Source organism: Meriones unguiculatus, chromosome 10 (genome assembly GCF_030254825.1).
Source record: "Meriones unguiculatus strain TT.TT164.6M chromosome 10, Bangor_MerUng_6.1, whole genome shotgun sequence".
Classification (NCBI taxonomy): Eukaryota; Metazoa; Chordata; class Mammalia; order Rodentia; family Muridae; genus Meriones; species Meriones unguiculatus.
The window spans coordinates 44,125,780-44,142,475 of NC_083358.1; the positions used below are offsets into that span (position 1 = coordinate 44,125,780).

The window sequence follows — 16,696 nt, forward strand, 5'->3', positions numbered from 1 at the left end:
AGTGAGAAGGGGGCGCTTTGGGAAGGTGGTAGACAGGGGAAGGTAGTGAGGGGACAAATATAAACAATGAGAGATGATAAAGAAACACACAGACACAATGACATACACATCTCACAATGAAACCTATCATTTTGTATGCGAACTGAAAATGTAAACTACGGATTCCCCTCAAAATCAAAATACTTGAATTTAGCTTCCCAATTCTAACCATTCTTACCTCCTGCTTTCTCTTTGCTGATGGCTACATTTGGGTAAATTTTCCTTGCTGTCCTTAGATGAGGAAAAAAAAACTTCAAGACTTCAAATCTGTTAGAAGGTGTTTCATTCTCACTCAGTGTGCTCACTTTTTTCTCAACTGGAAGAGAAGGAAGGAGGGCCCCTGAATTCACAGCAATGCAATCTTTACTTTTTATAGTTTTTGTAGCCCCTTAACATTTAGCAACTCTATTCACACCATTCCTAAATAACCCCTTCTACGGTTTTGAAAAAGGTAAACCAAGTGGGGACCCATAGTAAAGGTACCATTGTGGTAGAGATGGCACTGGAAGGGTGGATGGTCTCTCGGGTACATGGGTGATGAAGCACAAGGATTGCTTGCTGATTGACCAGAGGTATGGAAGAGGAGGGAGGAGAAATGATGTAGGATTTCTGGATGCTTCTGTTGAATGGATCATGGATGAGGGTAGATTCAGAGAAAACATGGGGAAATCACTGTCAAGGTAGAGATGGGGAAAGAGCATCACCCATGGATTTTGCCTGAGCTCTGCATGTCTCACAATGAAACAACCAGTGTTAGTTGGATGAGTATTGGAAGAAAGTGACCTAGAATGAGAAGCACTAAATCTAAACCTCCAAGTTTATGTAAAACACACGACCCTTCACAAAGGCAAAAGCAGCACGCACGTAAGTTTCCTGATGATTTTCCTTTCTGGGGAACTTCATGCTTCATTTGATTCAGGATTTGCACTAGATTTTGGCGATTATTTTCACTTTTGTTTTTTAAACGTAGCATATTTTCCTTAAACTCCAAAATGTGGTTCCTGCAAATAATTAGTTGATTATCTACAAAGGAAACAGAAATATCTAGTTTATGCATGTATCAGGTAAAAGGAAATTTTCTGACAACAAAGGTGCTGCAGTATATAGCACTGCATATGGGGTTGTGCATATATGACAATATATGTGAGGTTATATATATATATATATGACACTTACATGATGTAATGTATTGCATTATATATGAGGTTATACATACACAGCACTACATATGGGGTTGTACATATATGGCATCATAATGGAGCTGTATATAAGTGACTCTATATAGGATTGTGTATATACATGACACTATATATGATGTACATGTATGGATGTATGGTTGTACACATACAGCACTATATAGAGTTATACATATATGGCACTACATATGCAGTTGTACATATATGGTACTATATATGGGGACATTTATCTGTTCTTAGCCATTCTGATGGGTGTAAGGTGAAATCGCAGGGTTGTTTTGGTTTACATTTCCCTGATGACTAAGGACACTGAACATTTCTTTAAGTGTTTTTCAGGGGAACAGGGACTGTCTCTGACATGAACTCAGTGGCTGGCTCTTTGATCACCTTCCACTCAGGCCACAGAGGAAGAGAATGCAGCCATTCCTGATGAGACCTGATAGGCTAGGATCAGATGGAAGGGGAGGAGGACCTCCCCTATCAGTGTCCTGGGGGAGGGGCATGGGAGGAGATGAGGGAGGGAGGGTGGGATTGGGAGGGGACAAGGGAAAGGGCTACAAAGGGGCTACAAAACTGGGATACAAAGTGAATAAATAAAATATAAATAAAAAATAAAATATAAATATAAATAGAAAATAAAAAATAAAATATAAATTAAAAAAAAAGTTTAGCTGAGAAAAAAATGAACAGCTATGGATATTGCTTAGTGGCATGGGGCTTATCTCCTAGCCTCAGCACCACCAGAACAAACAAAAATATAAAAATGGAAAAAAAGTGACTAGGAATACATGCCCTGTGGGGTCTAAGGAGAGTCAATACAGGCAGGTATAGAAGCCGAGTTGCTTAGCTGTGGAGGAGAGAATTGTCCCAGGTGCAGGAATCTTGAAAACCTTGTGAGAAGGGTGCCTCATGTTGACTAGGAGTCTTAGTTATGTAATACCTAGATCCCGAGGCTCCAAACGACCAACAGGATTTGAGTCCAATGCAAAACACACGAGGGTCTTTTATTACAAACTCAAGCTGGGTGGCTGCCCTTTACAAAGACAAAGGGTCAAGAGACCCCCCAGCTCTGGGAGAACACGGCTTTTAAAGGGACAAAATGCAGCGGGGAAGTATGTCTTGGCATTACAGGACTGGGTAAGAGGGTCTCTAGGGGAGATGACCTTTAAAATGATTGGTTTGTTTTTAGGTGCCAAGACTGCAAATGGTCAGGCCTGACTACCTGGGGGACATTTGATCCCCAGTACTGCCCTGTTATGTGCTGGTTAGGCTATAGCAAGGGGGAGGGGGAGCTAGCACATTCCATGGGCTTTCTTAGGGGCTACATGATTCCAGTCACACCCTAAGGTTTATCTGGGTGGGGGACTGCTGCTGGACCTCTGCTCTGAAAGGACTGTGATCTGGTGATTTTGCCCCAGCCCCAGGAATTAACTCTGAGTTTTTGAGTCTCTCAGTTAGAGCTACTATTGCTGTGATGAAACACTGTGACCAAAGCAACTTGGAAAGAAAGGATTTATTTGGCTTATGCTTCCACATCACTGGTCATCATAGGAAGTCGGCAGGAACCTGGAGGCAGGAGCTAATGCAGAGGCCATGGAGGGGTGCTGCTTACTGGCTTGCTCTCCGTGGCTTGCTCAGCCTGCTTTCTGATAGAACCCAGGACCACCATCCCAGCAGTGGCTGTACACACAATGGTCTGGGCCCTCCCTCACCAATCACTAATTAAGAAAATGCCTTACAGCTAGATCTTATAGAGACATTTTCTTAATTGAGGTTTCCTCCTCTCAAATGACTTTAGCTTGTATCAATTTGACATGAAACTAGCCAACACACTAGGAATCAGTCAGATGTTGTTGATGGACTCTCTGTGAAGAGATGTAGTAAGCAAACTACCACGGATTCAGAAGATAACAGGAGAAAATACAACAGGAAGTATGGATAGTCTTCTCCATGAACTTTGCTGGAAGAGAGCTTTATACACTACAATGTGGGGGTGGTTCAAGACAGCATTTTTTGTCCAAGTGGATCAAAGACCTCAACATAAAACCAGACACACTAAATCGCTTAGAAGAAAAAGTGGGGAAGAGCCTTGAACTCATTGGCACAGGAGACAACTTCCTGAACAGAACACCAACAGCACAGGCTCTAAGAGCAACAATCAATAAATAGGACCTCATGAAACTGAAAAGCTTCTAAAGCAAAGGACACTAACGACAGCCTACAGACTGGCAAAGGATCTTCACCAACTCTATATCTGATAGAGGGCTAATATCCAGTATATATAAAGAACTAAAGAGGTTAAAGAGCAAAAACTTAAGTAATCCAATTAAAAAAATGGGGTACAGAGCTAAAGAGAGAATTCTCTGCAGAGGAATATCGAATGGCAGAGAAACACTTAAAGAAATGCTCAACCTCATTAGCCATCAGGGAAATGCAAATTAAAATGACCCTAAGATTTCACCTTACACCCATCAGAATGGCTAAGATCAAAAACTCAAGAGACAACACATGCTAGAGAGGTTGTGGAGAAAGGGGAACCCTCCTTCACTGCTGATGGGAATGTAAACTTGTACAACCACTCTGGAAAGCAATCTGGTGCTTTCTCAGACAACTAGGAATAGCGCTTCCTCGAGATCCAGCTACACCACTTCTAGGCATATACCCAAAAGTACACAATAAGAACATTTCCTCAACCATGTTTGTAGCAGCCTTATTTGTAATAGCCAGAAGCTGGAAACAGCCCAGATGCCCCTCAGTGTAGGAATGGATGCACAAATTGTGGTATATCTACACAATGGACTATTACTCAGCAATAAAAAACAAGGAAATCATGAAATTTGCAGGTAAATGTTGGGATCTGGAAAAGATCATCCTAAGTGAGCTATCCCAGAAGCAGAAAGATGCACACGGTATATACTCACTCATATAGACATATAATATAGGATAAACCTACTAAAATCTGTACACCTAAAGAAACTAATTAAGAGGGAGGACTCTTGCTAAAATGCTCAATTTCTATCCAGAAAGGCAAAGAGGCTAGACATCAGAAGAAGGAGAAAAGAGGGAACAAGTAAGGAGCCTGACACAGAGGACCTCTGAAAAGCTCTGCCTGCAGACTATCAATGCAGATGCTGAGACTTATGGGCAACCTTTGGGCAGAGTGCAGGGAATCTTATGAAAGAAGTGGGAAACAGTAAGACAAGAACTCCACAAGTAGAGCAACCGAACCAAAAAATCTGAGCACAGGGGTCTTTCCTGAGACTGATACTCCAACCAAGGACTATGCATGGAGATAACCTAAGACCCCTGCACAGATGTAGCCCATAGCAGTTCAGTATCCAAGTGGGTTCCATTGTAATAGGAACAGGACTGTCTCTGACATGAACTGATTGGCCTGCTCTTTAATCACCTCCCCCTGAGGGGGAAGCAGCATTACCAGGCCACAGAAGAAGACAATGCAGCCAGTCCTGATGAGACCTAATTGACTAGGATCAGAAGGAAGGAAAAGAAGACCTCCCCTATAAGTGGACTTGGGGAGGGGCATGCATGCAGAGGGTGGAGGAAGGGAGGGATTGGGATGGGAGGAGGGAGGGAACCACAGGGGGGGGATACAAAGTGAATAAAGTGTAATTAATAAAGAAAAAAAATGAAAAAAAAAACACCTCAATTTACTGTACCACAATTTCAGTATCCATTCCTCAATTGAGGGACACCTCAGTTGTTTCCAGATTCTGGTTATTACAAATAAATCTGATACAAAAAAAAAAAAAAAAAAAAAGACAGCATTTTTTTCACTTTTTTTAAAGAGCTGAAAAACAAAACAAAACAAAACATAGGGAACTTCCCAGAGACTCATACTCCAACCAAGGACTATTCATGGAGATAACCTAGAACCCTTACAATGCAGCCACTTCTGATGAGAACTTATAGACTAAGATCAGAAAGAAGGAGAGGAGGATCTCCCCTATCAGTGGACTTGGGGAGGGGCATGCATGCAGAAAGGGGGGGAGGGTGGGACCGGAAGGGAAGGAGGGAGGGGCTTATGGGGGATACAAAATGAATAAAGTGTAATTAATAAAAGTTAAATAAAAATTAAAACAAAACAAAAAACAAACAAACAAACAAAAAACCAGACGTCTTGTGCTGATGGATAAGATCCAGGAAAGAAGAGGCAAGTGAAAGCATGTGAACAATTGGCAAAGGGGGGGCGGAACCTGGTATCCAAGTGGAGAGTCTGCCTCTGACAGTGGCAGCCATTACAAAGACAGAGCAAAGGTGAGGCAGGCACTTAGGGGCAGATGAGCTTTTCATCAGTGACTGGGCAATCGGAAGCTCACTGTATTTTTCCATGAAATAGGAAGCCTGCTCTGGGCTGAGCATGAAAGTCCTGGAGGCTGGAAAAGAATGAAGAGGAAAATAATTTTCTGAAAAGGTCGAAAGGTGAGAAGCGTGACAGGATCGTAGAGAAACACTAACAACTGTGCTGGTGAGCTTTCACTGTCAACGGAGCCTGATGTCCTCAGAGAGGATCAGGCTAGATCCTACTGGCCTATAGGACATGTCTTCAGTATCATTTTGAGTAACAAGTGATGCAGGAGGTGCTGGCATCACTGTGGGTGGGCTCATTCCCTGGGAAGGTGGTCCTGGGCTATAAAAACAAGCTAAGAACGGGTCTGTGATTGACCCAACTAGCAAGCAGCAGCCTCCACGATTCCTGCTGTATTTCCCTGGCTTTGGGTTCTTTGATTTGAAGAAATGCTGTGTCAGCCTGCCTCTAAGGGAAAGGGAAGAGATGGGTGTCATAAGGGCAGAGATTCAATATGAACAGCCCTGCACTTAAAGACGGGGACAATGACTTTCCCTTCTTCTCCATATCTGTCCCTCTTGGCTACTGACAAGATGAGTACCTACCTCACACTGGGTTATTGGGTGAAGACAGTGCCCTGGAGTAAGAAACTATTAGCTTTAAAGGGATGCAGAGGCTCCAATAAAGTTAGAGAAGAGGCTCTCACTAGAACCCATTATCTCATGTAAGTCATCATTCTACAAACTTCTCCACACTAACACATCCAAATTTGCCTTCTAAATAGTTACAGGAGCCAGGATATGTTTAGGATAACTGAGGGACCCAATTAGTTTCTACCCATAATCTTTTTATTGACATCTTTAGATGTCTTATTAGGGAATGATACACAGCTGAAAAATTCTTATAGGCACACAAAGGGCAAAATATTAACTGTAATTCTACTTAGAAAAGAAAGCATTCTCCACAGGGCAAGGCATGGTGTGCATGCCTTTAACCTCAGAAGGCAGAGGCAGGGCGATCTTTGTGAGGTGAGTCTGAGCCAGCCTGGTTGGTCTACATATTGAGATCTGGGCCAGCCAGAGCTACATGCTGAGGCCCTGACTCAAACACCCACCACTGAATGCTTAATGCCTTACATTGCATGATCCAGGTATATGATTACAATATATCACCTACTTCTGTTTCTCATTTTTTTCCACATGAATTTCAGGTAAATAGAAAAAAATAATTCGTTTTGTATCAGAAAAGGTGGATTTTTGTGATAAAGGAAACAATTCCCCCCTTCCTTCCTTCCTTCCTTCCTTCCTTCCTTCCTTCCTTCCTTCCTTCTTTCTTTCTTTCTTTCTTTCTTTCTTTCTTTCTTTCTTTCTTTCTTTCTTTCTTTCTCCAGCATAATGGCTCAGCAAGTAGGGAGAGTTGTCTAGAATGTAAGCTTAAGCCCAAGATGCTTGGAGTTTGGGTTTACTTAATTCCTGGTGTCTCAAACAGTGACTTCCCTCAGCTCTTATACAGATGGATGAATGAAGCAAGGGGAGCTTAGAGCTTCTTAGGTTCAATTGTGTCTAAATAAAAAGAATTGAACTGCTCAGATAAATCTCCAATGTCCATTTCTAGGATACAGTCTGTTGTGTAGCCACTGTGCATACTGTATGTGATCAGGGTTTCAGGATAACTGTGTCTGCAAAATGAGTCATGTGCTGGAGTTGCTACATCACAGGTGATGCAATCCAGCTGAGACAGTCCCCAGTGGACCAATTTGGTACACATGAAAAAAGAGTTTTCTCACGAGGGAGCACTATTAACAGAAACAAGCACACAGAAGTGTTTCATAGATGTGACCAACAATCAGTCCTGCTTCTTCAATGACCTCTGTGATAAGTCAAGGTAACCCTGCCATATTTAAAAGGCTCATATTTCTTGCACATTCACTTAGGGAGTGAGTAGGGACAATGTGACATAAAATCAATGTAGAAAGTTTGAGGTAAACAGTAATTATAAGCTTTGCTCTACTGAGCATCACCATGGAGCTATAAAACAAAATCTAGTTTATGCATAGAATGAACTGAAGTGCTTTAAAGAAAACCAAACACAGGTTCTGTCTATATAGAGAATCCCAGAACTCTGTAGACCAGGGGGTCCTTGAACCTCTAACAGAGATCTGCCTGCCTTTGCAGGCATCCACCCCTGTACCTGGCTAGTGACTTCTATATATTAAGAACAAACAAATAAACAAAAAGTCCACGGGCTGGCAGGGTGGCAGGAAGGGCACTTGCCACCAGGCCTGACGATCTGAGTTCCATCCCTGGAACATACATGGCATAAGAGCAGAAATGACTCTCAGATTTTGTCCTCTGACTTCCAAACCTGCACCATACTTCCCCAATAAATAGATGAGTAAATGCAAAAACAAACAAACAAACAAACAAAAACACAAAAAATAAAAAACCAACCAAACAAAAAACAAAAACAAAAAAAGCATTAAATAAAAGGCCCCAGGGGCTGGGACTACAGTTCAGTGGTAGATTCCTTACCTAGAAAAACACTGCCATTTTTTTTTTTAACATAAAAGTCTCCTGATAAGATACTAAGTACCAATTATCCCCACTTTTGTAACAGGGGCTCTGAATTGCATTGCTTTCACATTAAAAAAAGAGAACTAAGTGTGGGAGCATACAGTCAGCACCCAGGACACTGAGGCGGGAGGCCTGCGAGACGGGCTTATCTGGGCTATCCGGCAAGCTCTCTCAAAAAGAGAAAGACAGAGAGGGAACCACATCTGTATGCTTAAATTTTATCATAACCGCATTTTAAAAGAGAAAAGAAAAAAGTGAAAGTAATATTGCATTTTAATTGATCCACTATATCCAGATAATATTTCACTTTTGAGGATCATCAGTGAGATATCTATTCTCTTTCAGTGCGGTCTAAGCTGTGTGTATGTATGTTTGACACTTTTACCACATAGCATCACTATTCAGATGCTGAGGATGGATGACCACAGAGACACTGCCACACCCAAACAGGAAAGCTTTGCTTGGCAGAGAGATGGTCTGTACCATCTGTATAGGTGTTAAATGTAAACTTAAGGCTAAAGGACAAGTGTGTGTGTGTGTGTGTGTGTGTGTGTGTGAGTCTCCCTGGCAGCAGGTCACTTTTAATGGCCATGGGGCTGGCTGCAGTGTCAGACAGCATGAGCCTCCACCGTCAGTTGGGAGCTCATGGGCCTTCCACCCCATCCTCACTGGGTTAGAAAGGGTATTTTAGTAATGCTCCCAGCTGATGCTCACCTAACCTGGGAAGCCCTGTCACAGGACTGGAGAGGGACATAAGATTATCTTCATTACCACGGAGGCTCTAGTGCCTCCAGTGGTCTTGCAGCTCCAGTTCACCATCAGCTTCAGAAACATGACTCAGAGACTAGAAGAGGCTCCTGGAGGCTCACTAAGTCTACACGGTCTGCCTTAGTTTACGAGGTCCAGCACAGTGCAGGCACAACCTGACGCCACCTGACGTCATTCACCCATGGAATAATGAAAGACACTGGATACATATTGAACCTTGTGCCCCTGCCTGGGACAAGGGACAGGAAAACAATGCCAGTCAGTTTATTTACTATCCTGTGTAAGCTAGCAATCTTAACAAACTGAACCAACTGAATGGAGAGGGAAGGATGATAAATTCAGGGGAAGAGCCTGGGAATCCAGGTAGAAAGGATTTTAGGGCTAAGGGGGTGTTTAAAAACTTGAAGAATGTGTAAATTTTTCTCATACCAAAACAGCAAGGGAGGCATTCAGATTAAGAAAACACTACTGCAAATGTCTGGTATGAAACAGGCTGATGTGCTTAGAGGGAAGTAATTCATTGAGGGGATTAAGAGGACCAAAGGGCTCACTATTGAAGAATTGGTAGTCTGTTTTCAATCTATCCATTTACTTGTACCCAAATGCTGTTTCAAAAAAGAATGTTTGAGGTACTCGGAGGTAAAGTTAAAAGGAAAGCATGTTTCAGATTGCTCCCTGCACTCTACCTGGAAATAGCCAAATTACACTACAGCCAGATCTCTTAAATTCCCCATGAGTGGCCCCCACTCTTTATCCAGACATGATAAAGAGTGCATGAGATAGCTCAGGGATTAAGGCTTGGGTGTGCTACAAGTGTTCCCAGACCACCTGTCTCTTCTCTCAGCACCTTTGAAACAGTTGACTCACTTTTAGTTTCAGGTATTATTAAATAAAAAAGCTGTGTATTCATGGTATATACTCACTTATATAGACCTACAAGATATGATAAACATAACGAAATCTGTACACCTAAAGAAGATAAGCAAGAAAGAAGACCTGGGGTAAGATGATCAGTCCTCACTTAGAAAGACAAATGGGATGGGCATTGGATGTAGGAGAAAACAAATAACAGGATAAGAGCGTACCACAGAGGGCCTCTGAAAGACTCTACCTAGCAGTGTATCAAAGCAGATACTAAGACTCATAACCAAACCTTTGGCAGAGTGCAGGGAATCATATGAAAGAAGGGGAGTTAGTATGACCTGGAGAGGACAGGAGCTCCACAAGGACCAAATATATCTGGGCACAGGGGTCTTTTCTGAGACTGATACTCCACCAAGAACCATGTATGGATATAACCTGGAACCTCTGCTCAGATGTAGCCCATGGTAGCTCAGTAACCAATTGCTTTCCCATAGTAAGGGGAACAGGGACTGTTTCTGACAGGAACTCAATGGCTGGCTCTTTGACCTCCCCACCCCCCAAGGGAGGAGCAGCCCTGCTAGGCCACAGAGGAGGACTTTGCAACTAGTCCTGAAGATACCTGATAAAACAGGGTCAGATGAAAGGGGAGGAGGTCCTCCCCAATCAGTGGACTTGGAAAGGGCCAGGGAGGAGATGAAGGAGGAAGGGTGGGATTGGGAGGGAATGAGGGAGCGGGATACAGCTGAGATATAGAGTTAATAAAATGTAACTAATAATAATAATAATAATAATAATAAAAGTTGTGCATTCTTTCATGCTTGCCTCTTTTGCTTGTTCTACTTCTCAAATATTTACTGTGTGTGTGTGTGCATATGTTGCCTGTAGATGCACGTGTGCACATTTGAGCATGCCACAGCTTGTGTGCAGGTAAAGGACACTTGTGGCAGTTGGTTCTCTCCCTCTACTCTATGGTTCCTGGTGATGTAGTCGGGCCAGCAAGCCCAGCCACCTGCTGAGCCAGCCCCAAGTTACGCTTTTGAGATTCATCCCTATTAATGGGTCAGGCTGTAGTTCATACATGTTCACTGTGGGAAACCATTTCTCTGACCACACTGCTGAAGGATGCTTATAGGGATAGTCATGTATCATTCTACCCTTACAGGGTTACTCATGCATTCATTCACCTCTGTCTTCTAATAAATGTGTTCCAATGCTCCTTCAGGATATATTGAATGCTAGTATCTTACTTAAACTACTGAACAACCTGTATATGTATGTGTAACATGCCTCTTGCTAACACAAGCACACGTGCATGTGTATACACACACACACACAGGAGAAAAGGGGATGCAGGCTCATTAGAAGAGAACTTAGCATAAACCACTGGTACTAACACACGCCAGTTGGCCCTGGTGGAACCAGAGTGGAGCTGCTAAGAGGAGCAAGACATGTGTGCTTCAGAAGTGAAGTAACTGAATGGAGATCTCTCCATGAGGAGCTGGTGTAAAACTTCCAAGTCCTTACCAAATGGCCAATTTCCTAAGAAAAAAAATCAAAGTGGTGGGGATGGAGAGTGGTCTGTGTTTAGGAGCCCTTGCTGCCCTTCCAGAGACTGGATTTCTATTCCCAACACCCATATCAGATGGCTCACAACCACCTGTATCTCCAGGGATCTGACAGCTTTTTCTGGCCTTCTCAGGACCCCACACATGTGGCATTCATGTACTCAGACACATAAATAATAAATATTCAAGAAATCAAAATGCATCCAAGTATGGCAATGCACTCCTGCAATCTCAGCGTTCAGAGAGGCAGAGGCAGGTGGATATCTGTGAGTTTGAGGCCAGCCTGATCCACGAAGTGAGTCTACACAGAACCAAGGCTACACAGAGGGACAGAGAGAGAGAGAGAGAGAGAGAGAGAGAGAGAGAGAGAAGAAAATGCTGTGCAATGGAAGCACTTCCTTAGTTGCTATATTTATTAAACACTTCTGTTACAGTTTCCTTCCTAATATTAACACAGCCACATCAGCTTTCCCTTGCCTCAGGTCTATCGGTGTATATTCTTCTGCAGTTTTTTCTAGCATTTTCTAACTTAGTGCAACTTCTCTCCATTTCCCCTCCCACCTTCCCACACTGTTGCCCTGTTGCATCCCACGAATGTCCTGAGTACTTCTCTCCCCCACTTGGTCACGGGATCTCTTCTTTCCTGAGGGGTTCTATGGATGGCAATAGTAACTTACGTGTTTGCCATATTCCCAAGAGCCCAGACCTTGCTGGGATCTAATGTACTCCTCTGTTTGTTGGGTGTGTAGGGAGATTTCCCTCCTTCAAAAGGAGCCCAGAAAAGATAAAATACTGTGCTCCAAGAGTGAGCCTTTTCTCCTCCAATTCAGGCTTAGGCATGTTTCTTTGAAACTTGCAAGCCACCGGGCCTACAAGACATCCTGCTTCCAGTTGAAGAGGAGCAGGGATGGGGAGAACCAGCTAAACCAAGAAGGGACATCTGAGAAGCTGCTTGCCAGGCAGGCATCTTGAGGTGGTATAGATGTCCAGTTAGCTGTGGCCCAGGATGGAATTGCAGGGCCACCACAAGAATGCAGTGTTTGGTAAAGATTCCTGTCTCAAGGGGCTATGGTGGAGAACAGCTCCAAGAGGAGACTGATAGGTCACATCAGGGAATGAATGGCCAGCTGGGAGAACAAGTAGCTGCAGACAACCCCACCAAAGAGCTGACATTTGATGTCTGCCATAGAAGCATCATCCAGAGAAACCAAAACCACCGGGAGACCCAACTCCCACTCCAAGCACTCCCCAACTTCACACTCACCCACCTCCCCCCCCCCGGCAGCACTGGAAAGCTGCAGATGGTTTTTGCCAAAGGTGGCATAGTAGTATCTTCTTATTGGAGGTCTTCTGCAAGGTGACCTCATCTCCCATCCACAATCAAGTGGCTTCAGTTTCTCCCCTCCTTGGACTAGTCTGTATTCTACCCTGAGGCACCTTTACAAGGTCAACATGTCCTTTCCTGTTTGGGTCAACATCTAAGCTCAGATTGCAGTCCTATACTTTAGCTATATTTGTATTTTTCCCCAAATAAGCAATGTGGAAACTCCATGGAAAGGGGGGATTTCTGTCTCCATCATCATTGATCTATTGCTTACAATAGAAAGCTACTGATTCATTCTCTCATTTACCCAATCATTTTGTTTTTCAAATATATATGTATTTGGCATGCTTGTTCTGTGCCATACACTGTTTTTCCTGCACACTAGGGTCAAACCAGAGGACAAAACAGACAAGAACAGAGAAGCAACTTTGTTTTTTCTGAGTTTAAATATTTTCAAATAATTATTAATGACACAAATGTACAGAAAACAAAAGGGCTATCTACCCATAAAATTGGTTGTTACTTTTTCTTATTTATTTATTTATTTATTTATTTATTTATTCATTCATTTAATTTGAGACAGAGCCTTACTCTGTAGCTCAGACTACCCGCGAACTCATAGAGACCTGCCTGCTTCTGCCTCCTCCCTGAGTGCTGAAATCAATTGGTAAAGGGAAAAAAGAGGGTACTAGATCTTGCTGGCTCTCTGTAAGTGCTCTCAAATCCTCGCTGAACATTTAAAGCTGTTGAGAAAAGAAGAAAGTGCTGGCTCTCTTGCGAGCAGTGTCTGGAGGAGTTGTAGAGGAAGGATAAGCAGGAAAGGGGAGGGGCAGCTTTGGAGGGACCAGCTAGCAGCCAGCAGAGCGCGAGGCCAGCGGGCTGGATCTAAAAGGGGCATCCCACATCCCCTGGTGGCTCCGAGGGCCGTTGGCTTAACGGCCAACTGACCTGCATGTGAGCGCTCCATGGGCACAGCCTGAGAACGAGGGACCACCAGGGTCTCCCTAGTCTCTCTTCAGTCTTTTCTTTTAAATTAATTTATTGTCTTTATTAATTACAGTTTATTCACGTTGTATTCTAGCTGTAGCCGCCTCTCTCGTCCCCTCCTAATCCCACCCTCTCTCCCTCTTCTGCTCCATGCCCCTCCCCAAGTCCACTGACAGGGGAGGTCTTCCTCTCCTTCTGATCCTCGTCTATCAGGTCTCATCAGGAGTGGCTGCATTCTCTTCCTCTGTGGCCTGGTAAGGCTGCTCCCCCATTAGGGGGAGGTGATCACACAGCCAGCCACTGAGTTCATGTTGGAGACAGACCCTGTTCCCCTACTAGGAAACCAACTTGGATACTGAGCTGCCATTGGTTACCTTTGTGCAGGGGTTCTAGGTTGTCTCCATGCATGGTGCTTCGTTGGAGTATCAGTCTCAGAAAAGACCCCTATGCCCAGATTGGAGGCTTCCCTCTAGCCACCACGTTCCTCACTCCCCCCTACTCCTCCATTCCCTTCCCACCCTCAACTTACTGATCTGGTTCATCCTGGAGATGCAGAAGCAGGAGAAGCAAAAGAGCAGGACCGCAACGAAGGCAAACAAAAAGTTCAGGTTCTTGGTCTTCATCGTGTGGGTGTCATGTAGGGTGGAGGTGACAGGTGTCACGGCAGGCACCAGGAACGCTTCCTGAGGGCCGGCCAAGCACCGCGCCTGCGTCCTGGAACCCGCGTGCCTGCCCGCACCCCCTCCCACAGGGCCATCCCTAGGGTCCTCCTCCACCCTACACCAGCGCACTTTATAACCCTTTATCTAGGATTGCGGGTGCCTCAGGCCAGCCCTGGGCTGCCCGGCCCTGACCCGACACTACTGTCTTAGCTTATTTTCCTGAAGGAATTCGTCAGATTTTGTCTCAAAGGTGAGAAGGCTCAGCGACAGGGCCCCTTCATGTATGGTTTCCTATTTGGCCTCATCTCTGAGCTCTGCTCTCTCTTGGAGAATCGTGGGCAGTATTGGGGTGATAGCAATATTTTCTGCACGCACAGCCCAGTGTCTGGCCCATTTGAGAGCTTTATAAAATTTGGACACCCACCTGCTTGAGACTGTCATACTGGATGCTAATGGCCAGGAGCTGGGAGTAGTGAGATGGAAGAAAAGAGGGGCAAAGATACCCACTCCGACTTTCTGTTCCTCCATTCCCTCTGTTTCCCAGGTGTTTCCTAAGCGCTAAGCAAACCCTGCTAGGATAAACACACAAACACTTGCCAGGCTATGAACCGATGGAGAAAATCTACAGAGAGCTGAGAGAAGGAAGGTGTCACCGAAGGGCATTGTGACAGCCTCTCCTTGTGCTGACTGGAACACCAACTAATTCATTTTCACAGCATTTCTACTTGGATGTCTTACCCCAGAATGTCCAAATCTCTCCCTCAAGCTCTATATCACCAGAGGACCTCAGTTTTATCAAGGGCACCAGGCCAATCTGACTCACTGCTATTGTACCTGTCATTTATAAAATGTTTACAATGCTTAAAAACACTGTGTTACTACTGTGTTTCCCTGACACCCACATTGCTTTGGTGACATCCAAACTCATCCCACGATAGAGTCTCTGCCATCCACTCTTCATCCAATAACAGATGGTTTTTCTAGTGCATTACTATCTGCACTACTCCTGTTTGAGTAGTTCCTGCCTTCCTGGTGATAAAGTCCTGCCAACCAGAAAATGAGCATTGCTGCAAATTACAACACAGAGCAAGACCAAACTGCCAGCACCCAGCGTTGCTCAGGCTCCTGAGTCATGGCTTAGGGCAGGTTACCCAGTGCTCAGAAGGGCTTGAGGGGCTAAGGTCAAGTACAGTACATCTACGTTCCAACCACATTCTTGCAGTCCAGGAAGGAGCGGGTTACAGTCCATCCTGGGCGGGCCACAGGGTAGAAAGTCAATATTCAGTTTACAGGTTTCCTACACACACACACACACACACACACACACACCCCTGTCTCGGTCAGCAATTTTCTGGGTCACCCAAATGAACTCTCAATCTGTTTGTATGGTGGGAAAGACTACAGCACCATCAGCTGCTTTACCTACTCCTACCCCTAGCATCCCGAACCCTTGGGAAAATGTTTTCCATTCACAAGCCCTGACATGTGGACAAAGCATGCGTTCACCTGACTGCCAGCAGCTCTCAAATCCCAGCACTGTATTTTCAGCAATGTGTTCTGTATCAGTTTGACAGTTTATCCCCTAACTACACATCTTTCTGGGATTCTCTTTATTTTGGGAGAAGGTAAATGGTTTTCCTCAGGCCACTGAGAATACATTCCAGAGAGGTATATAATAGAGAACCAGGCTGTTACATAACATCATTCCAAGACCTCCATTGTGCTCCTAGCTCCGGCTTTAGTCCAAGACAAAACAAGGGCCAACCTTACTTGAATCCTCTGGGAACTACAAAGTAATTTCATATGTTCATGGGAATTTATGCCGATACATCTGCGCACAGGAAATTTTCACAAGGTAAGCAATTCAACAGGCTCTTACTATAGTAAATTAGTGGTTTGGGTAAGGTTCAAACATATCTACTAAAGTAGACACCTGGGCAGTTATGGTAAGAGGTTGCTAGGTGAACCGTTTGGAATTTTGTTTACCTTTCAAAGGACTGTGTGATCTCCGGTATCAGGCCCCTGGAAACCCCAACCGACACCTCAATCATGCTGCTCAGAACATTCATCCAGATTTACATGCATATTCTTGCCAACACTGAATATTGGTTACTGCCCTCGATTCTGTAAACATTTGAACACTGGCCAAGACAAAGGAGTGAATTCTCCTTCTGCTCTCAACACGCACAGTCCATATAGGAAACTGCAAATAGTGGCAGGTTTCTATGCTTGTATTCCTATGACACAAGAATTCTTAAGGAAAAACCAAGAAACTTGCTCTGTTTTGATGTAAGGAGAGTCGTTTGGTTGAGATCTAGGCTCCATGACCACTGAGCAGCAGAAGCTGACTGAGAATTTGTCCTCAAAAAGAGTGTATCTTTTCAGGTTATCTGTCACACCTCCCCAAAGAAG

General features: G+C 44.2%; 1 protein-coding gene across 1 annotated transcript in view; it reads right to left on the bottom strand.

The window, feature by feature from the left end:
* The window catches only part of Mgat4d (MGAT4 family member D), a 33,277-nt gene extending 19,032 nt beyond the window's left edge, over nucleotides 1-14,245 (bottom strand). The window contains exons 1-3 of the mRNA XM_021632177.2: nucleotides 14,152-14,245; nucleotides 904-1,062; nucleotides 218-355 (exon numbers count right to left, since the gene is read on the bottom strand). Of these exons, the coding sequence (XP_021487852.1) occupies nucleotides 218-355; nucleotides 904-1,062; nucleotides 14,152-14,245 (391 nt within the window). The remainder of the gene's footprint in view (nucleotides 1-217; nucleotides 356-903; nucleotides 1,063-14,151) is intronic.
* Nucleotides 14,246-16,696: the final 2,451 nt, after the last annotated feature.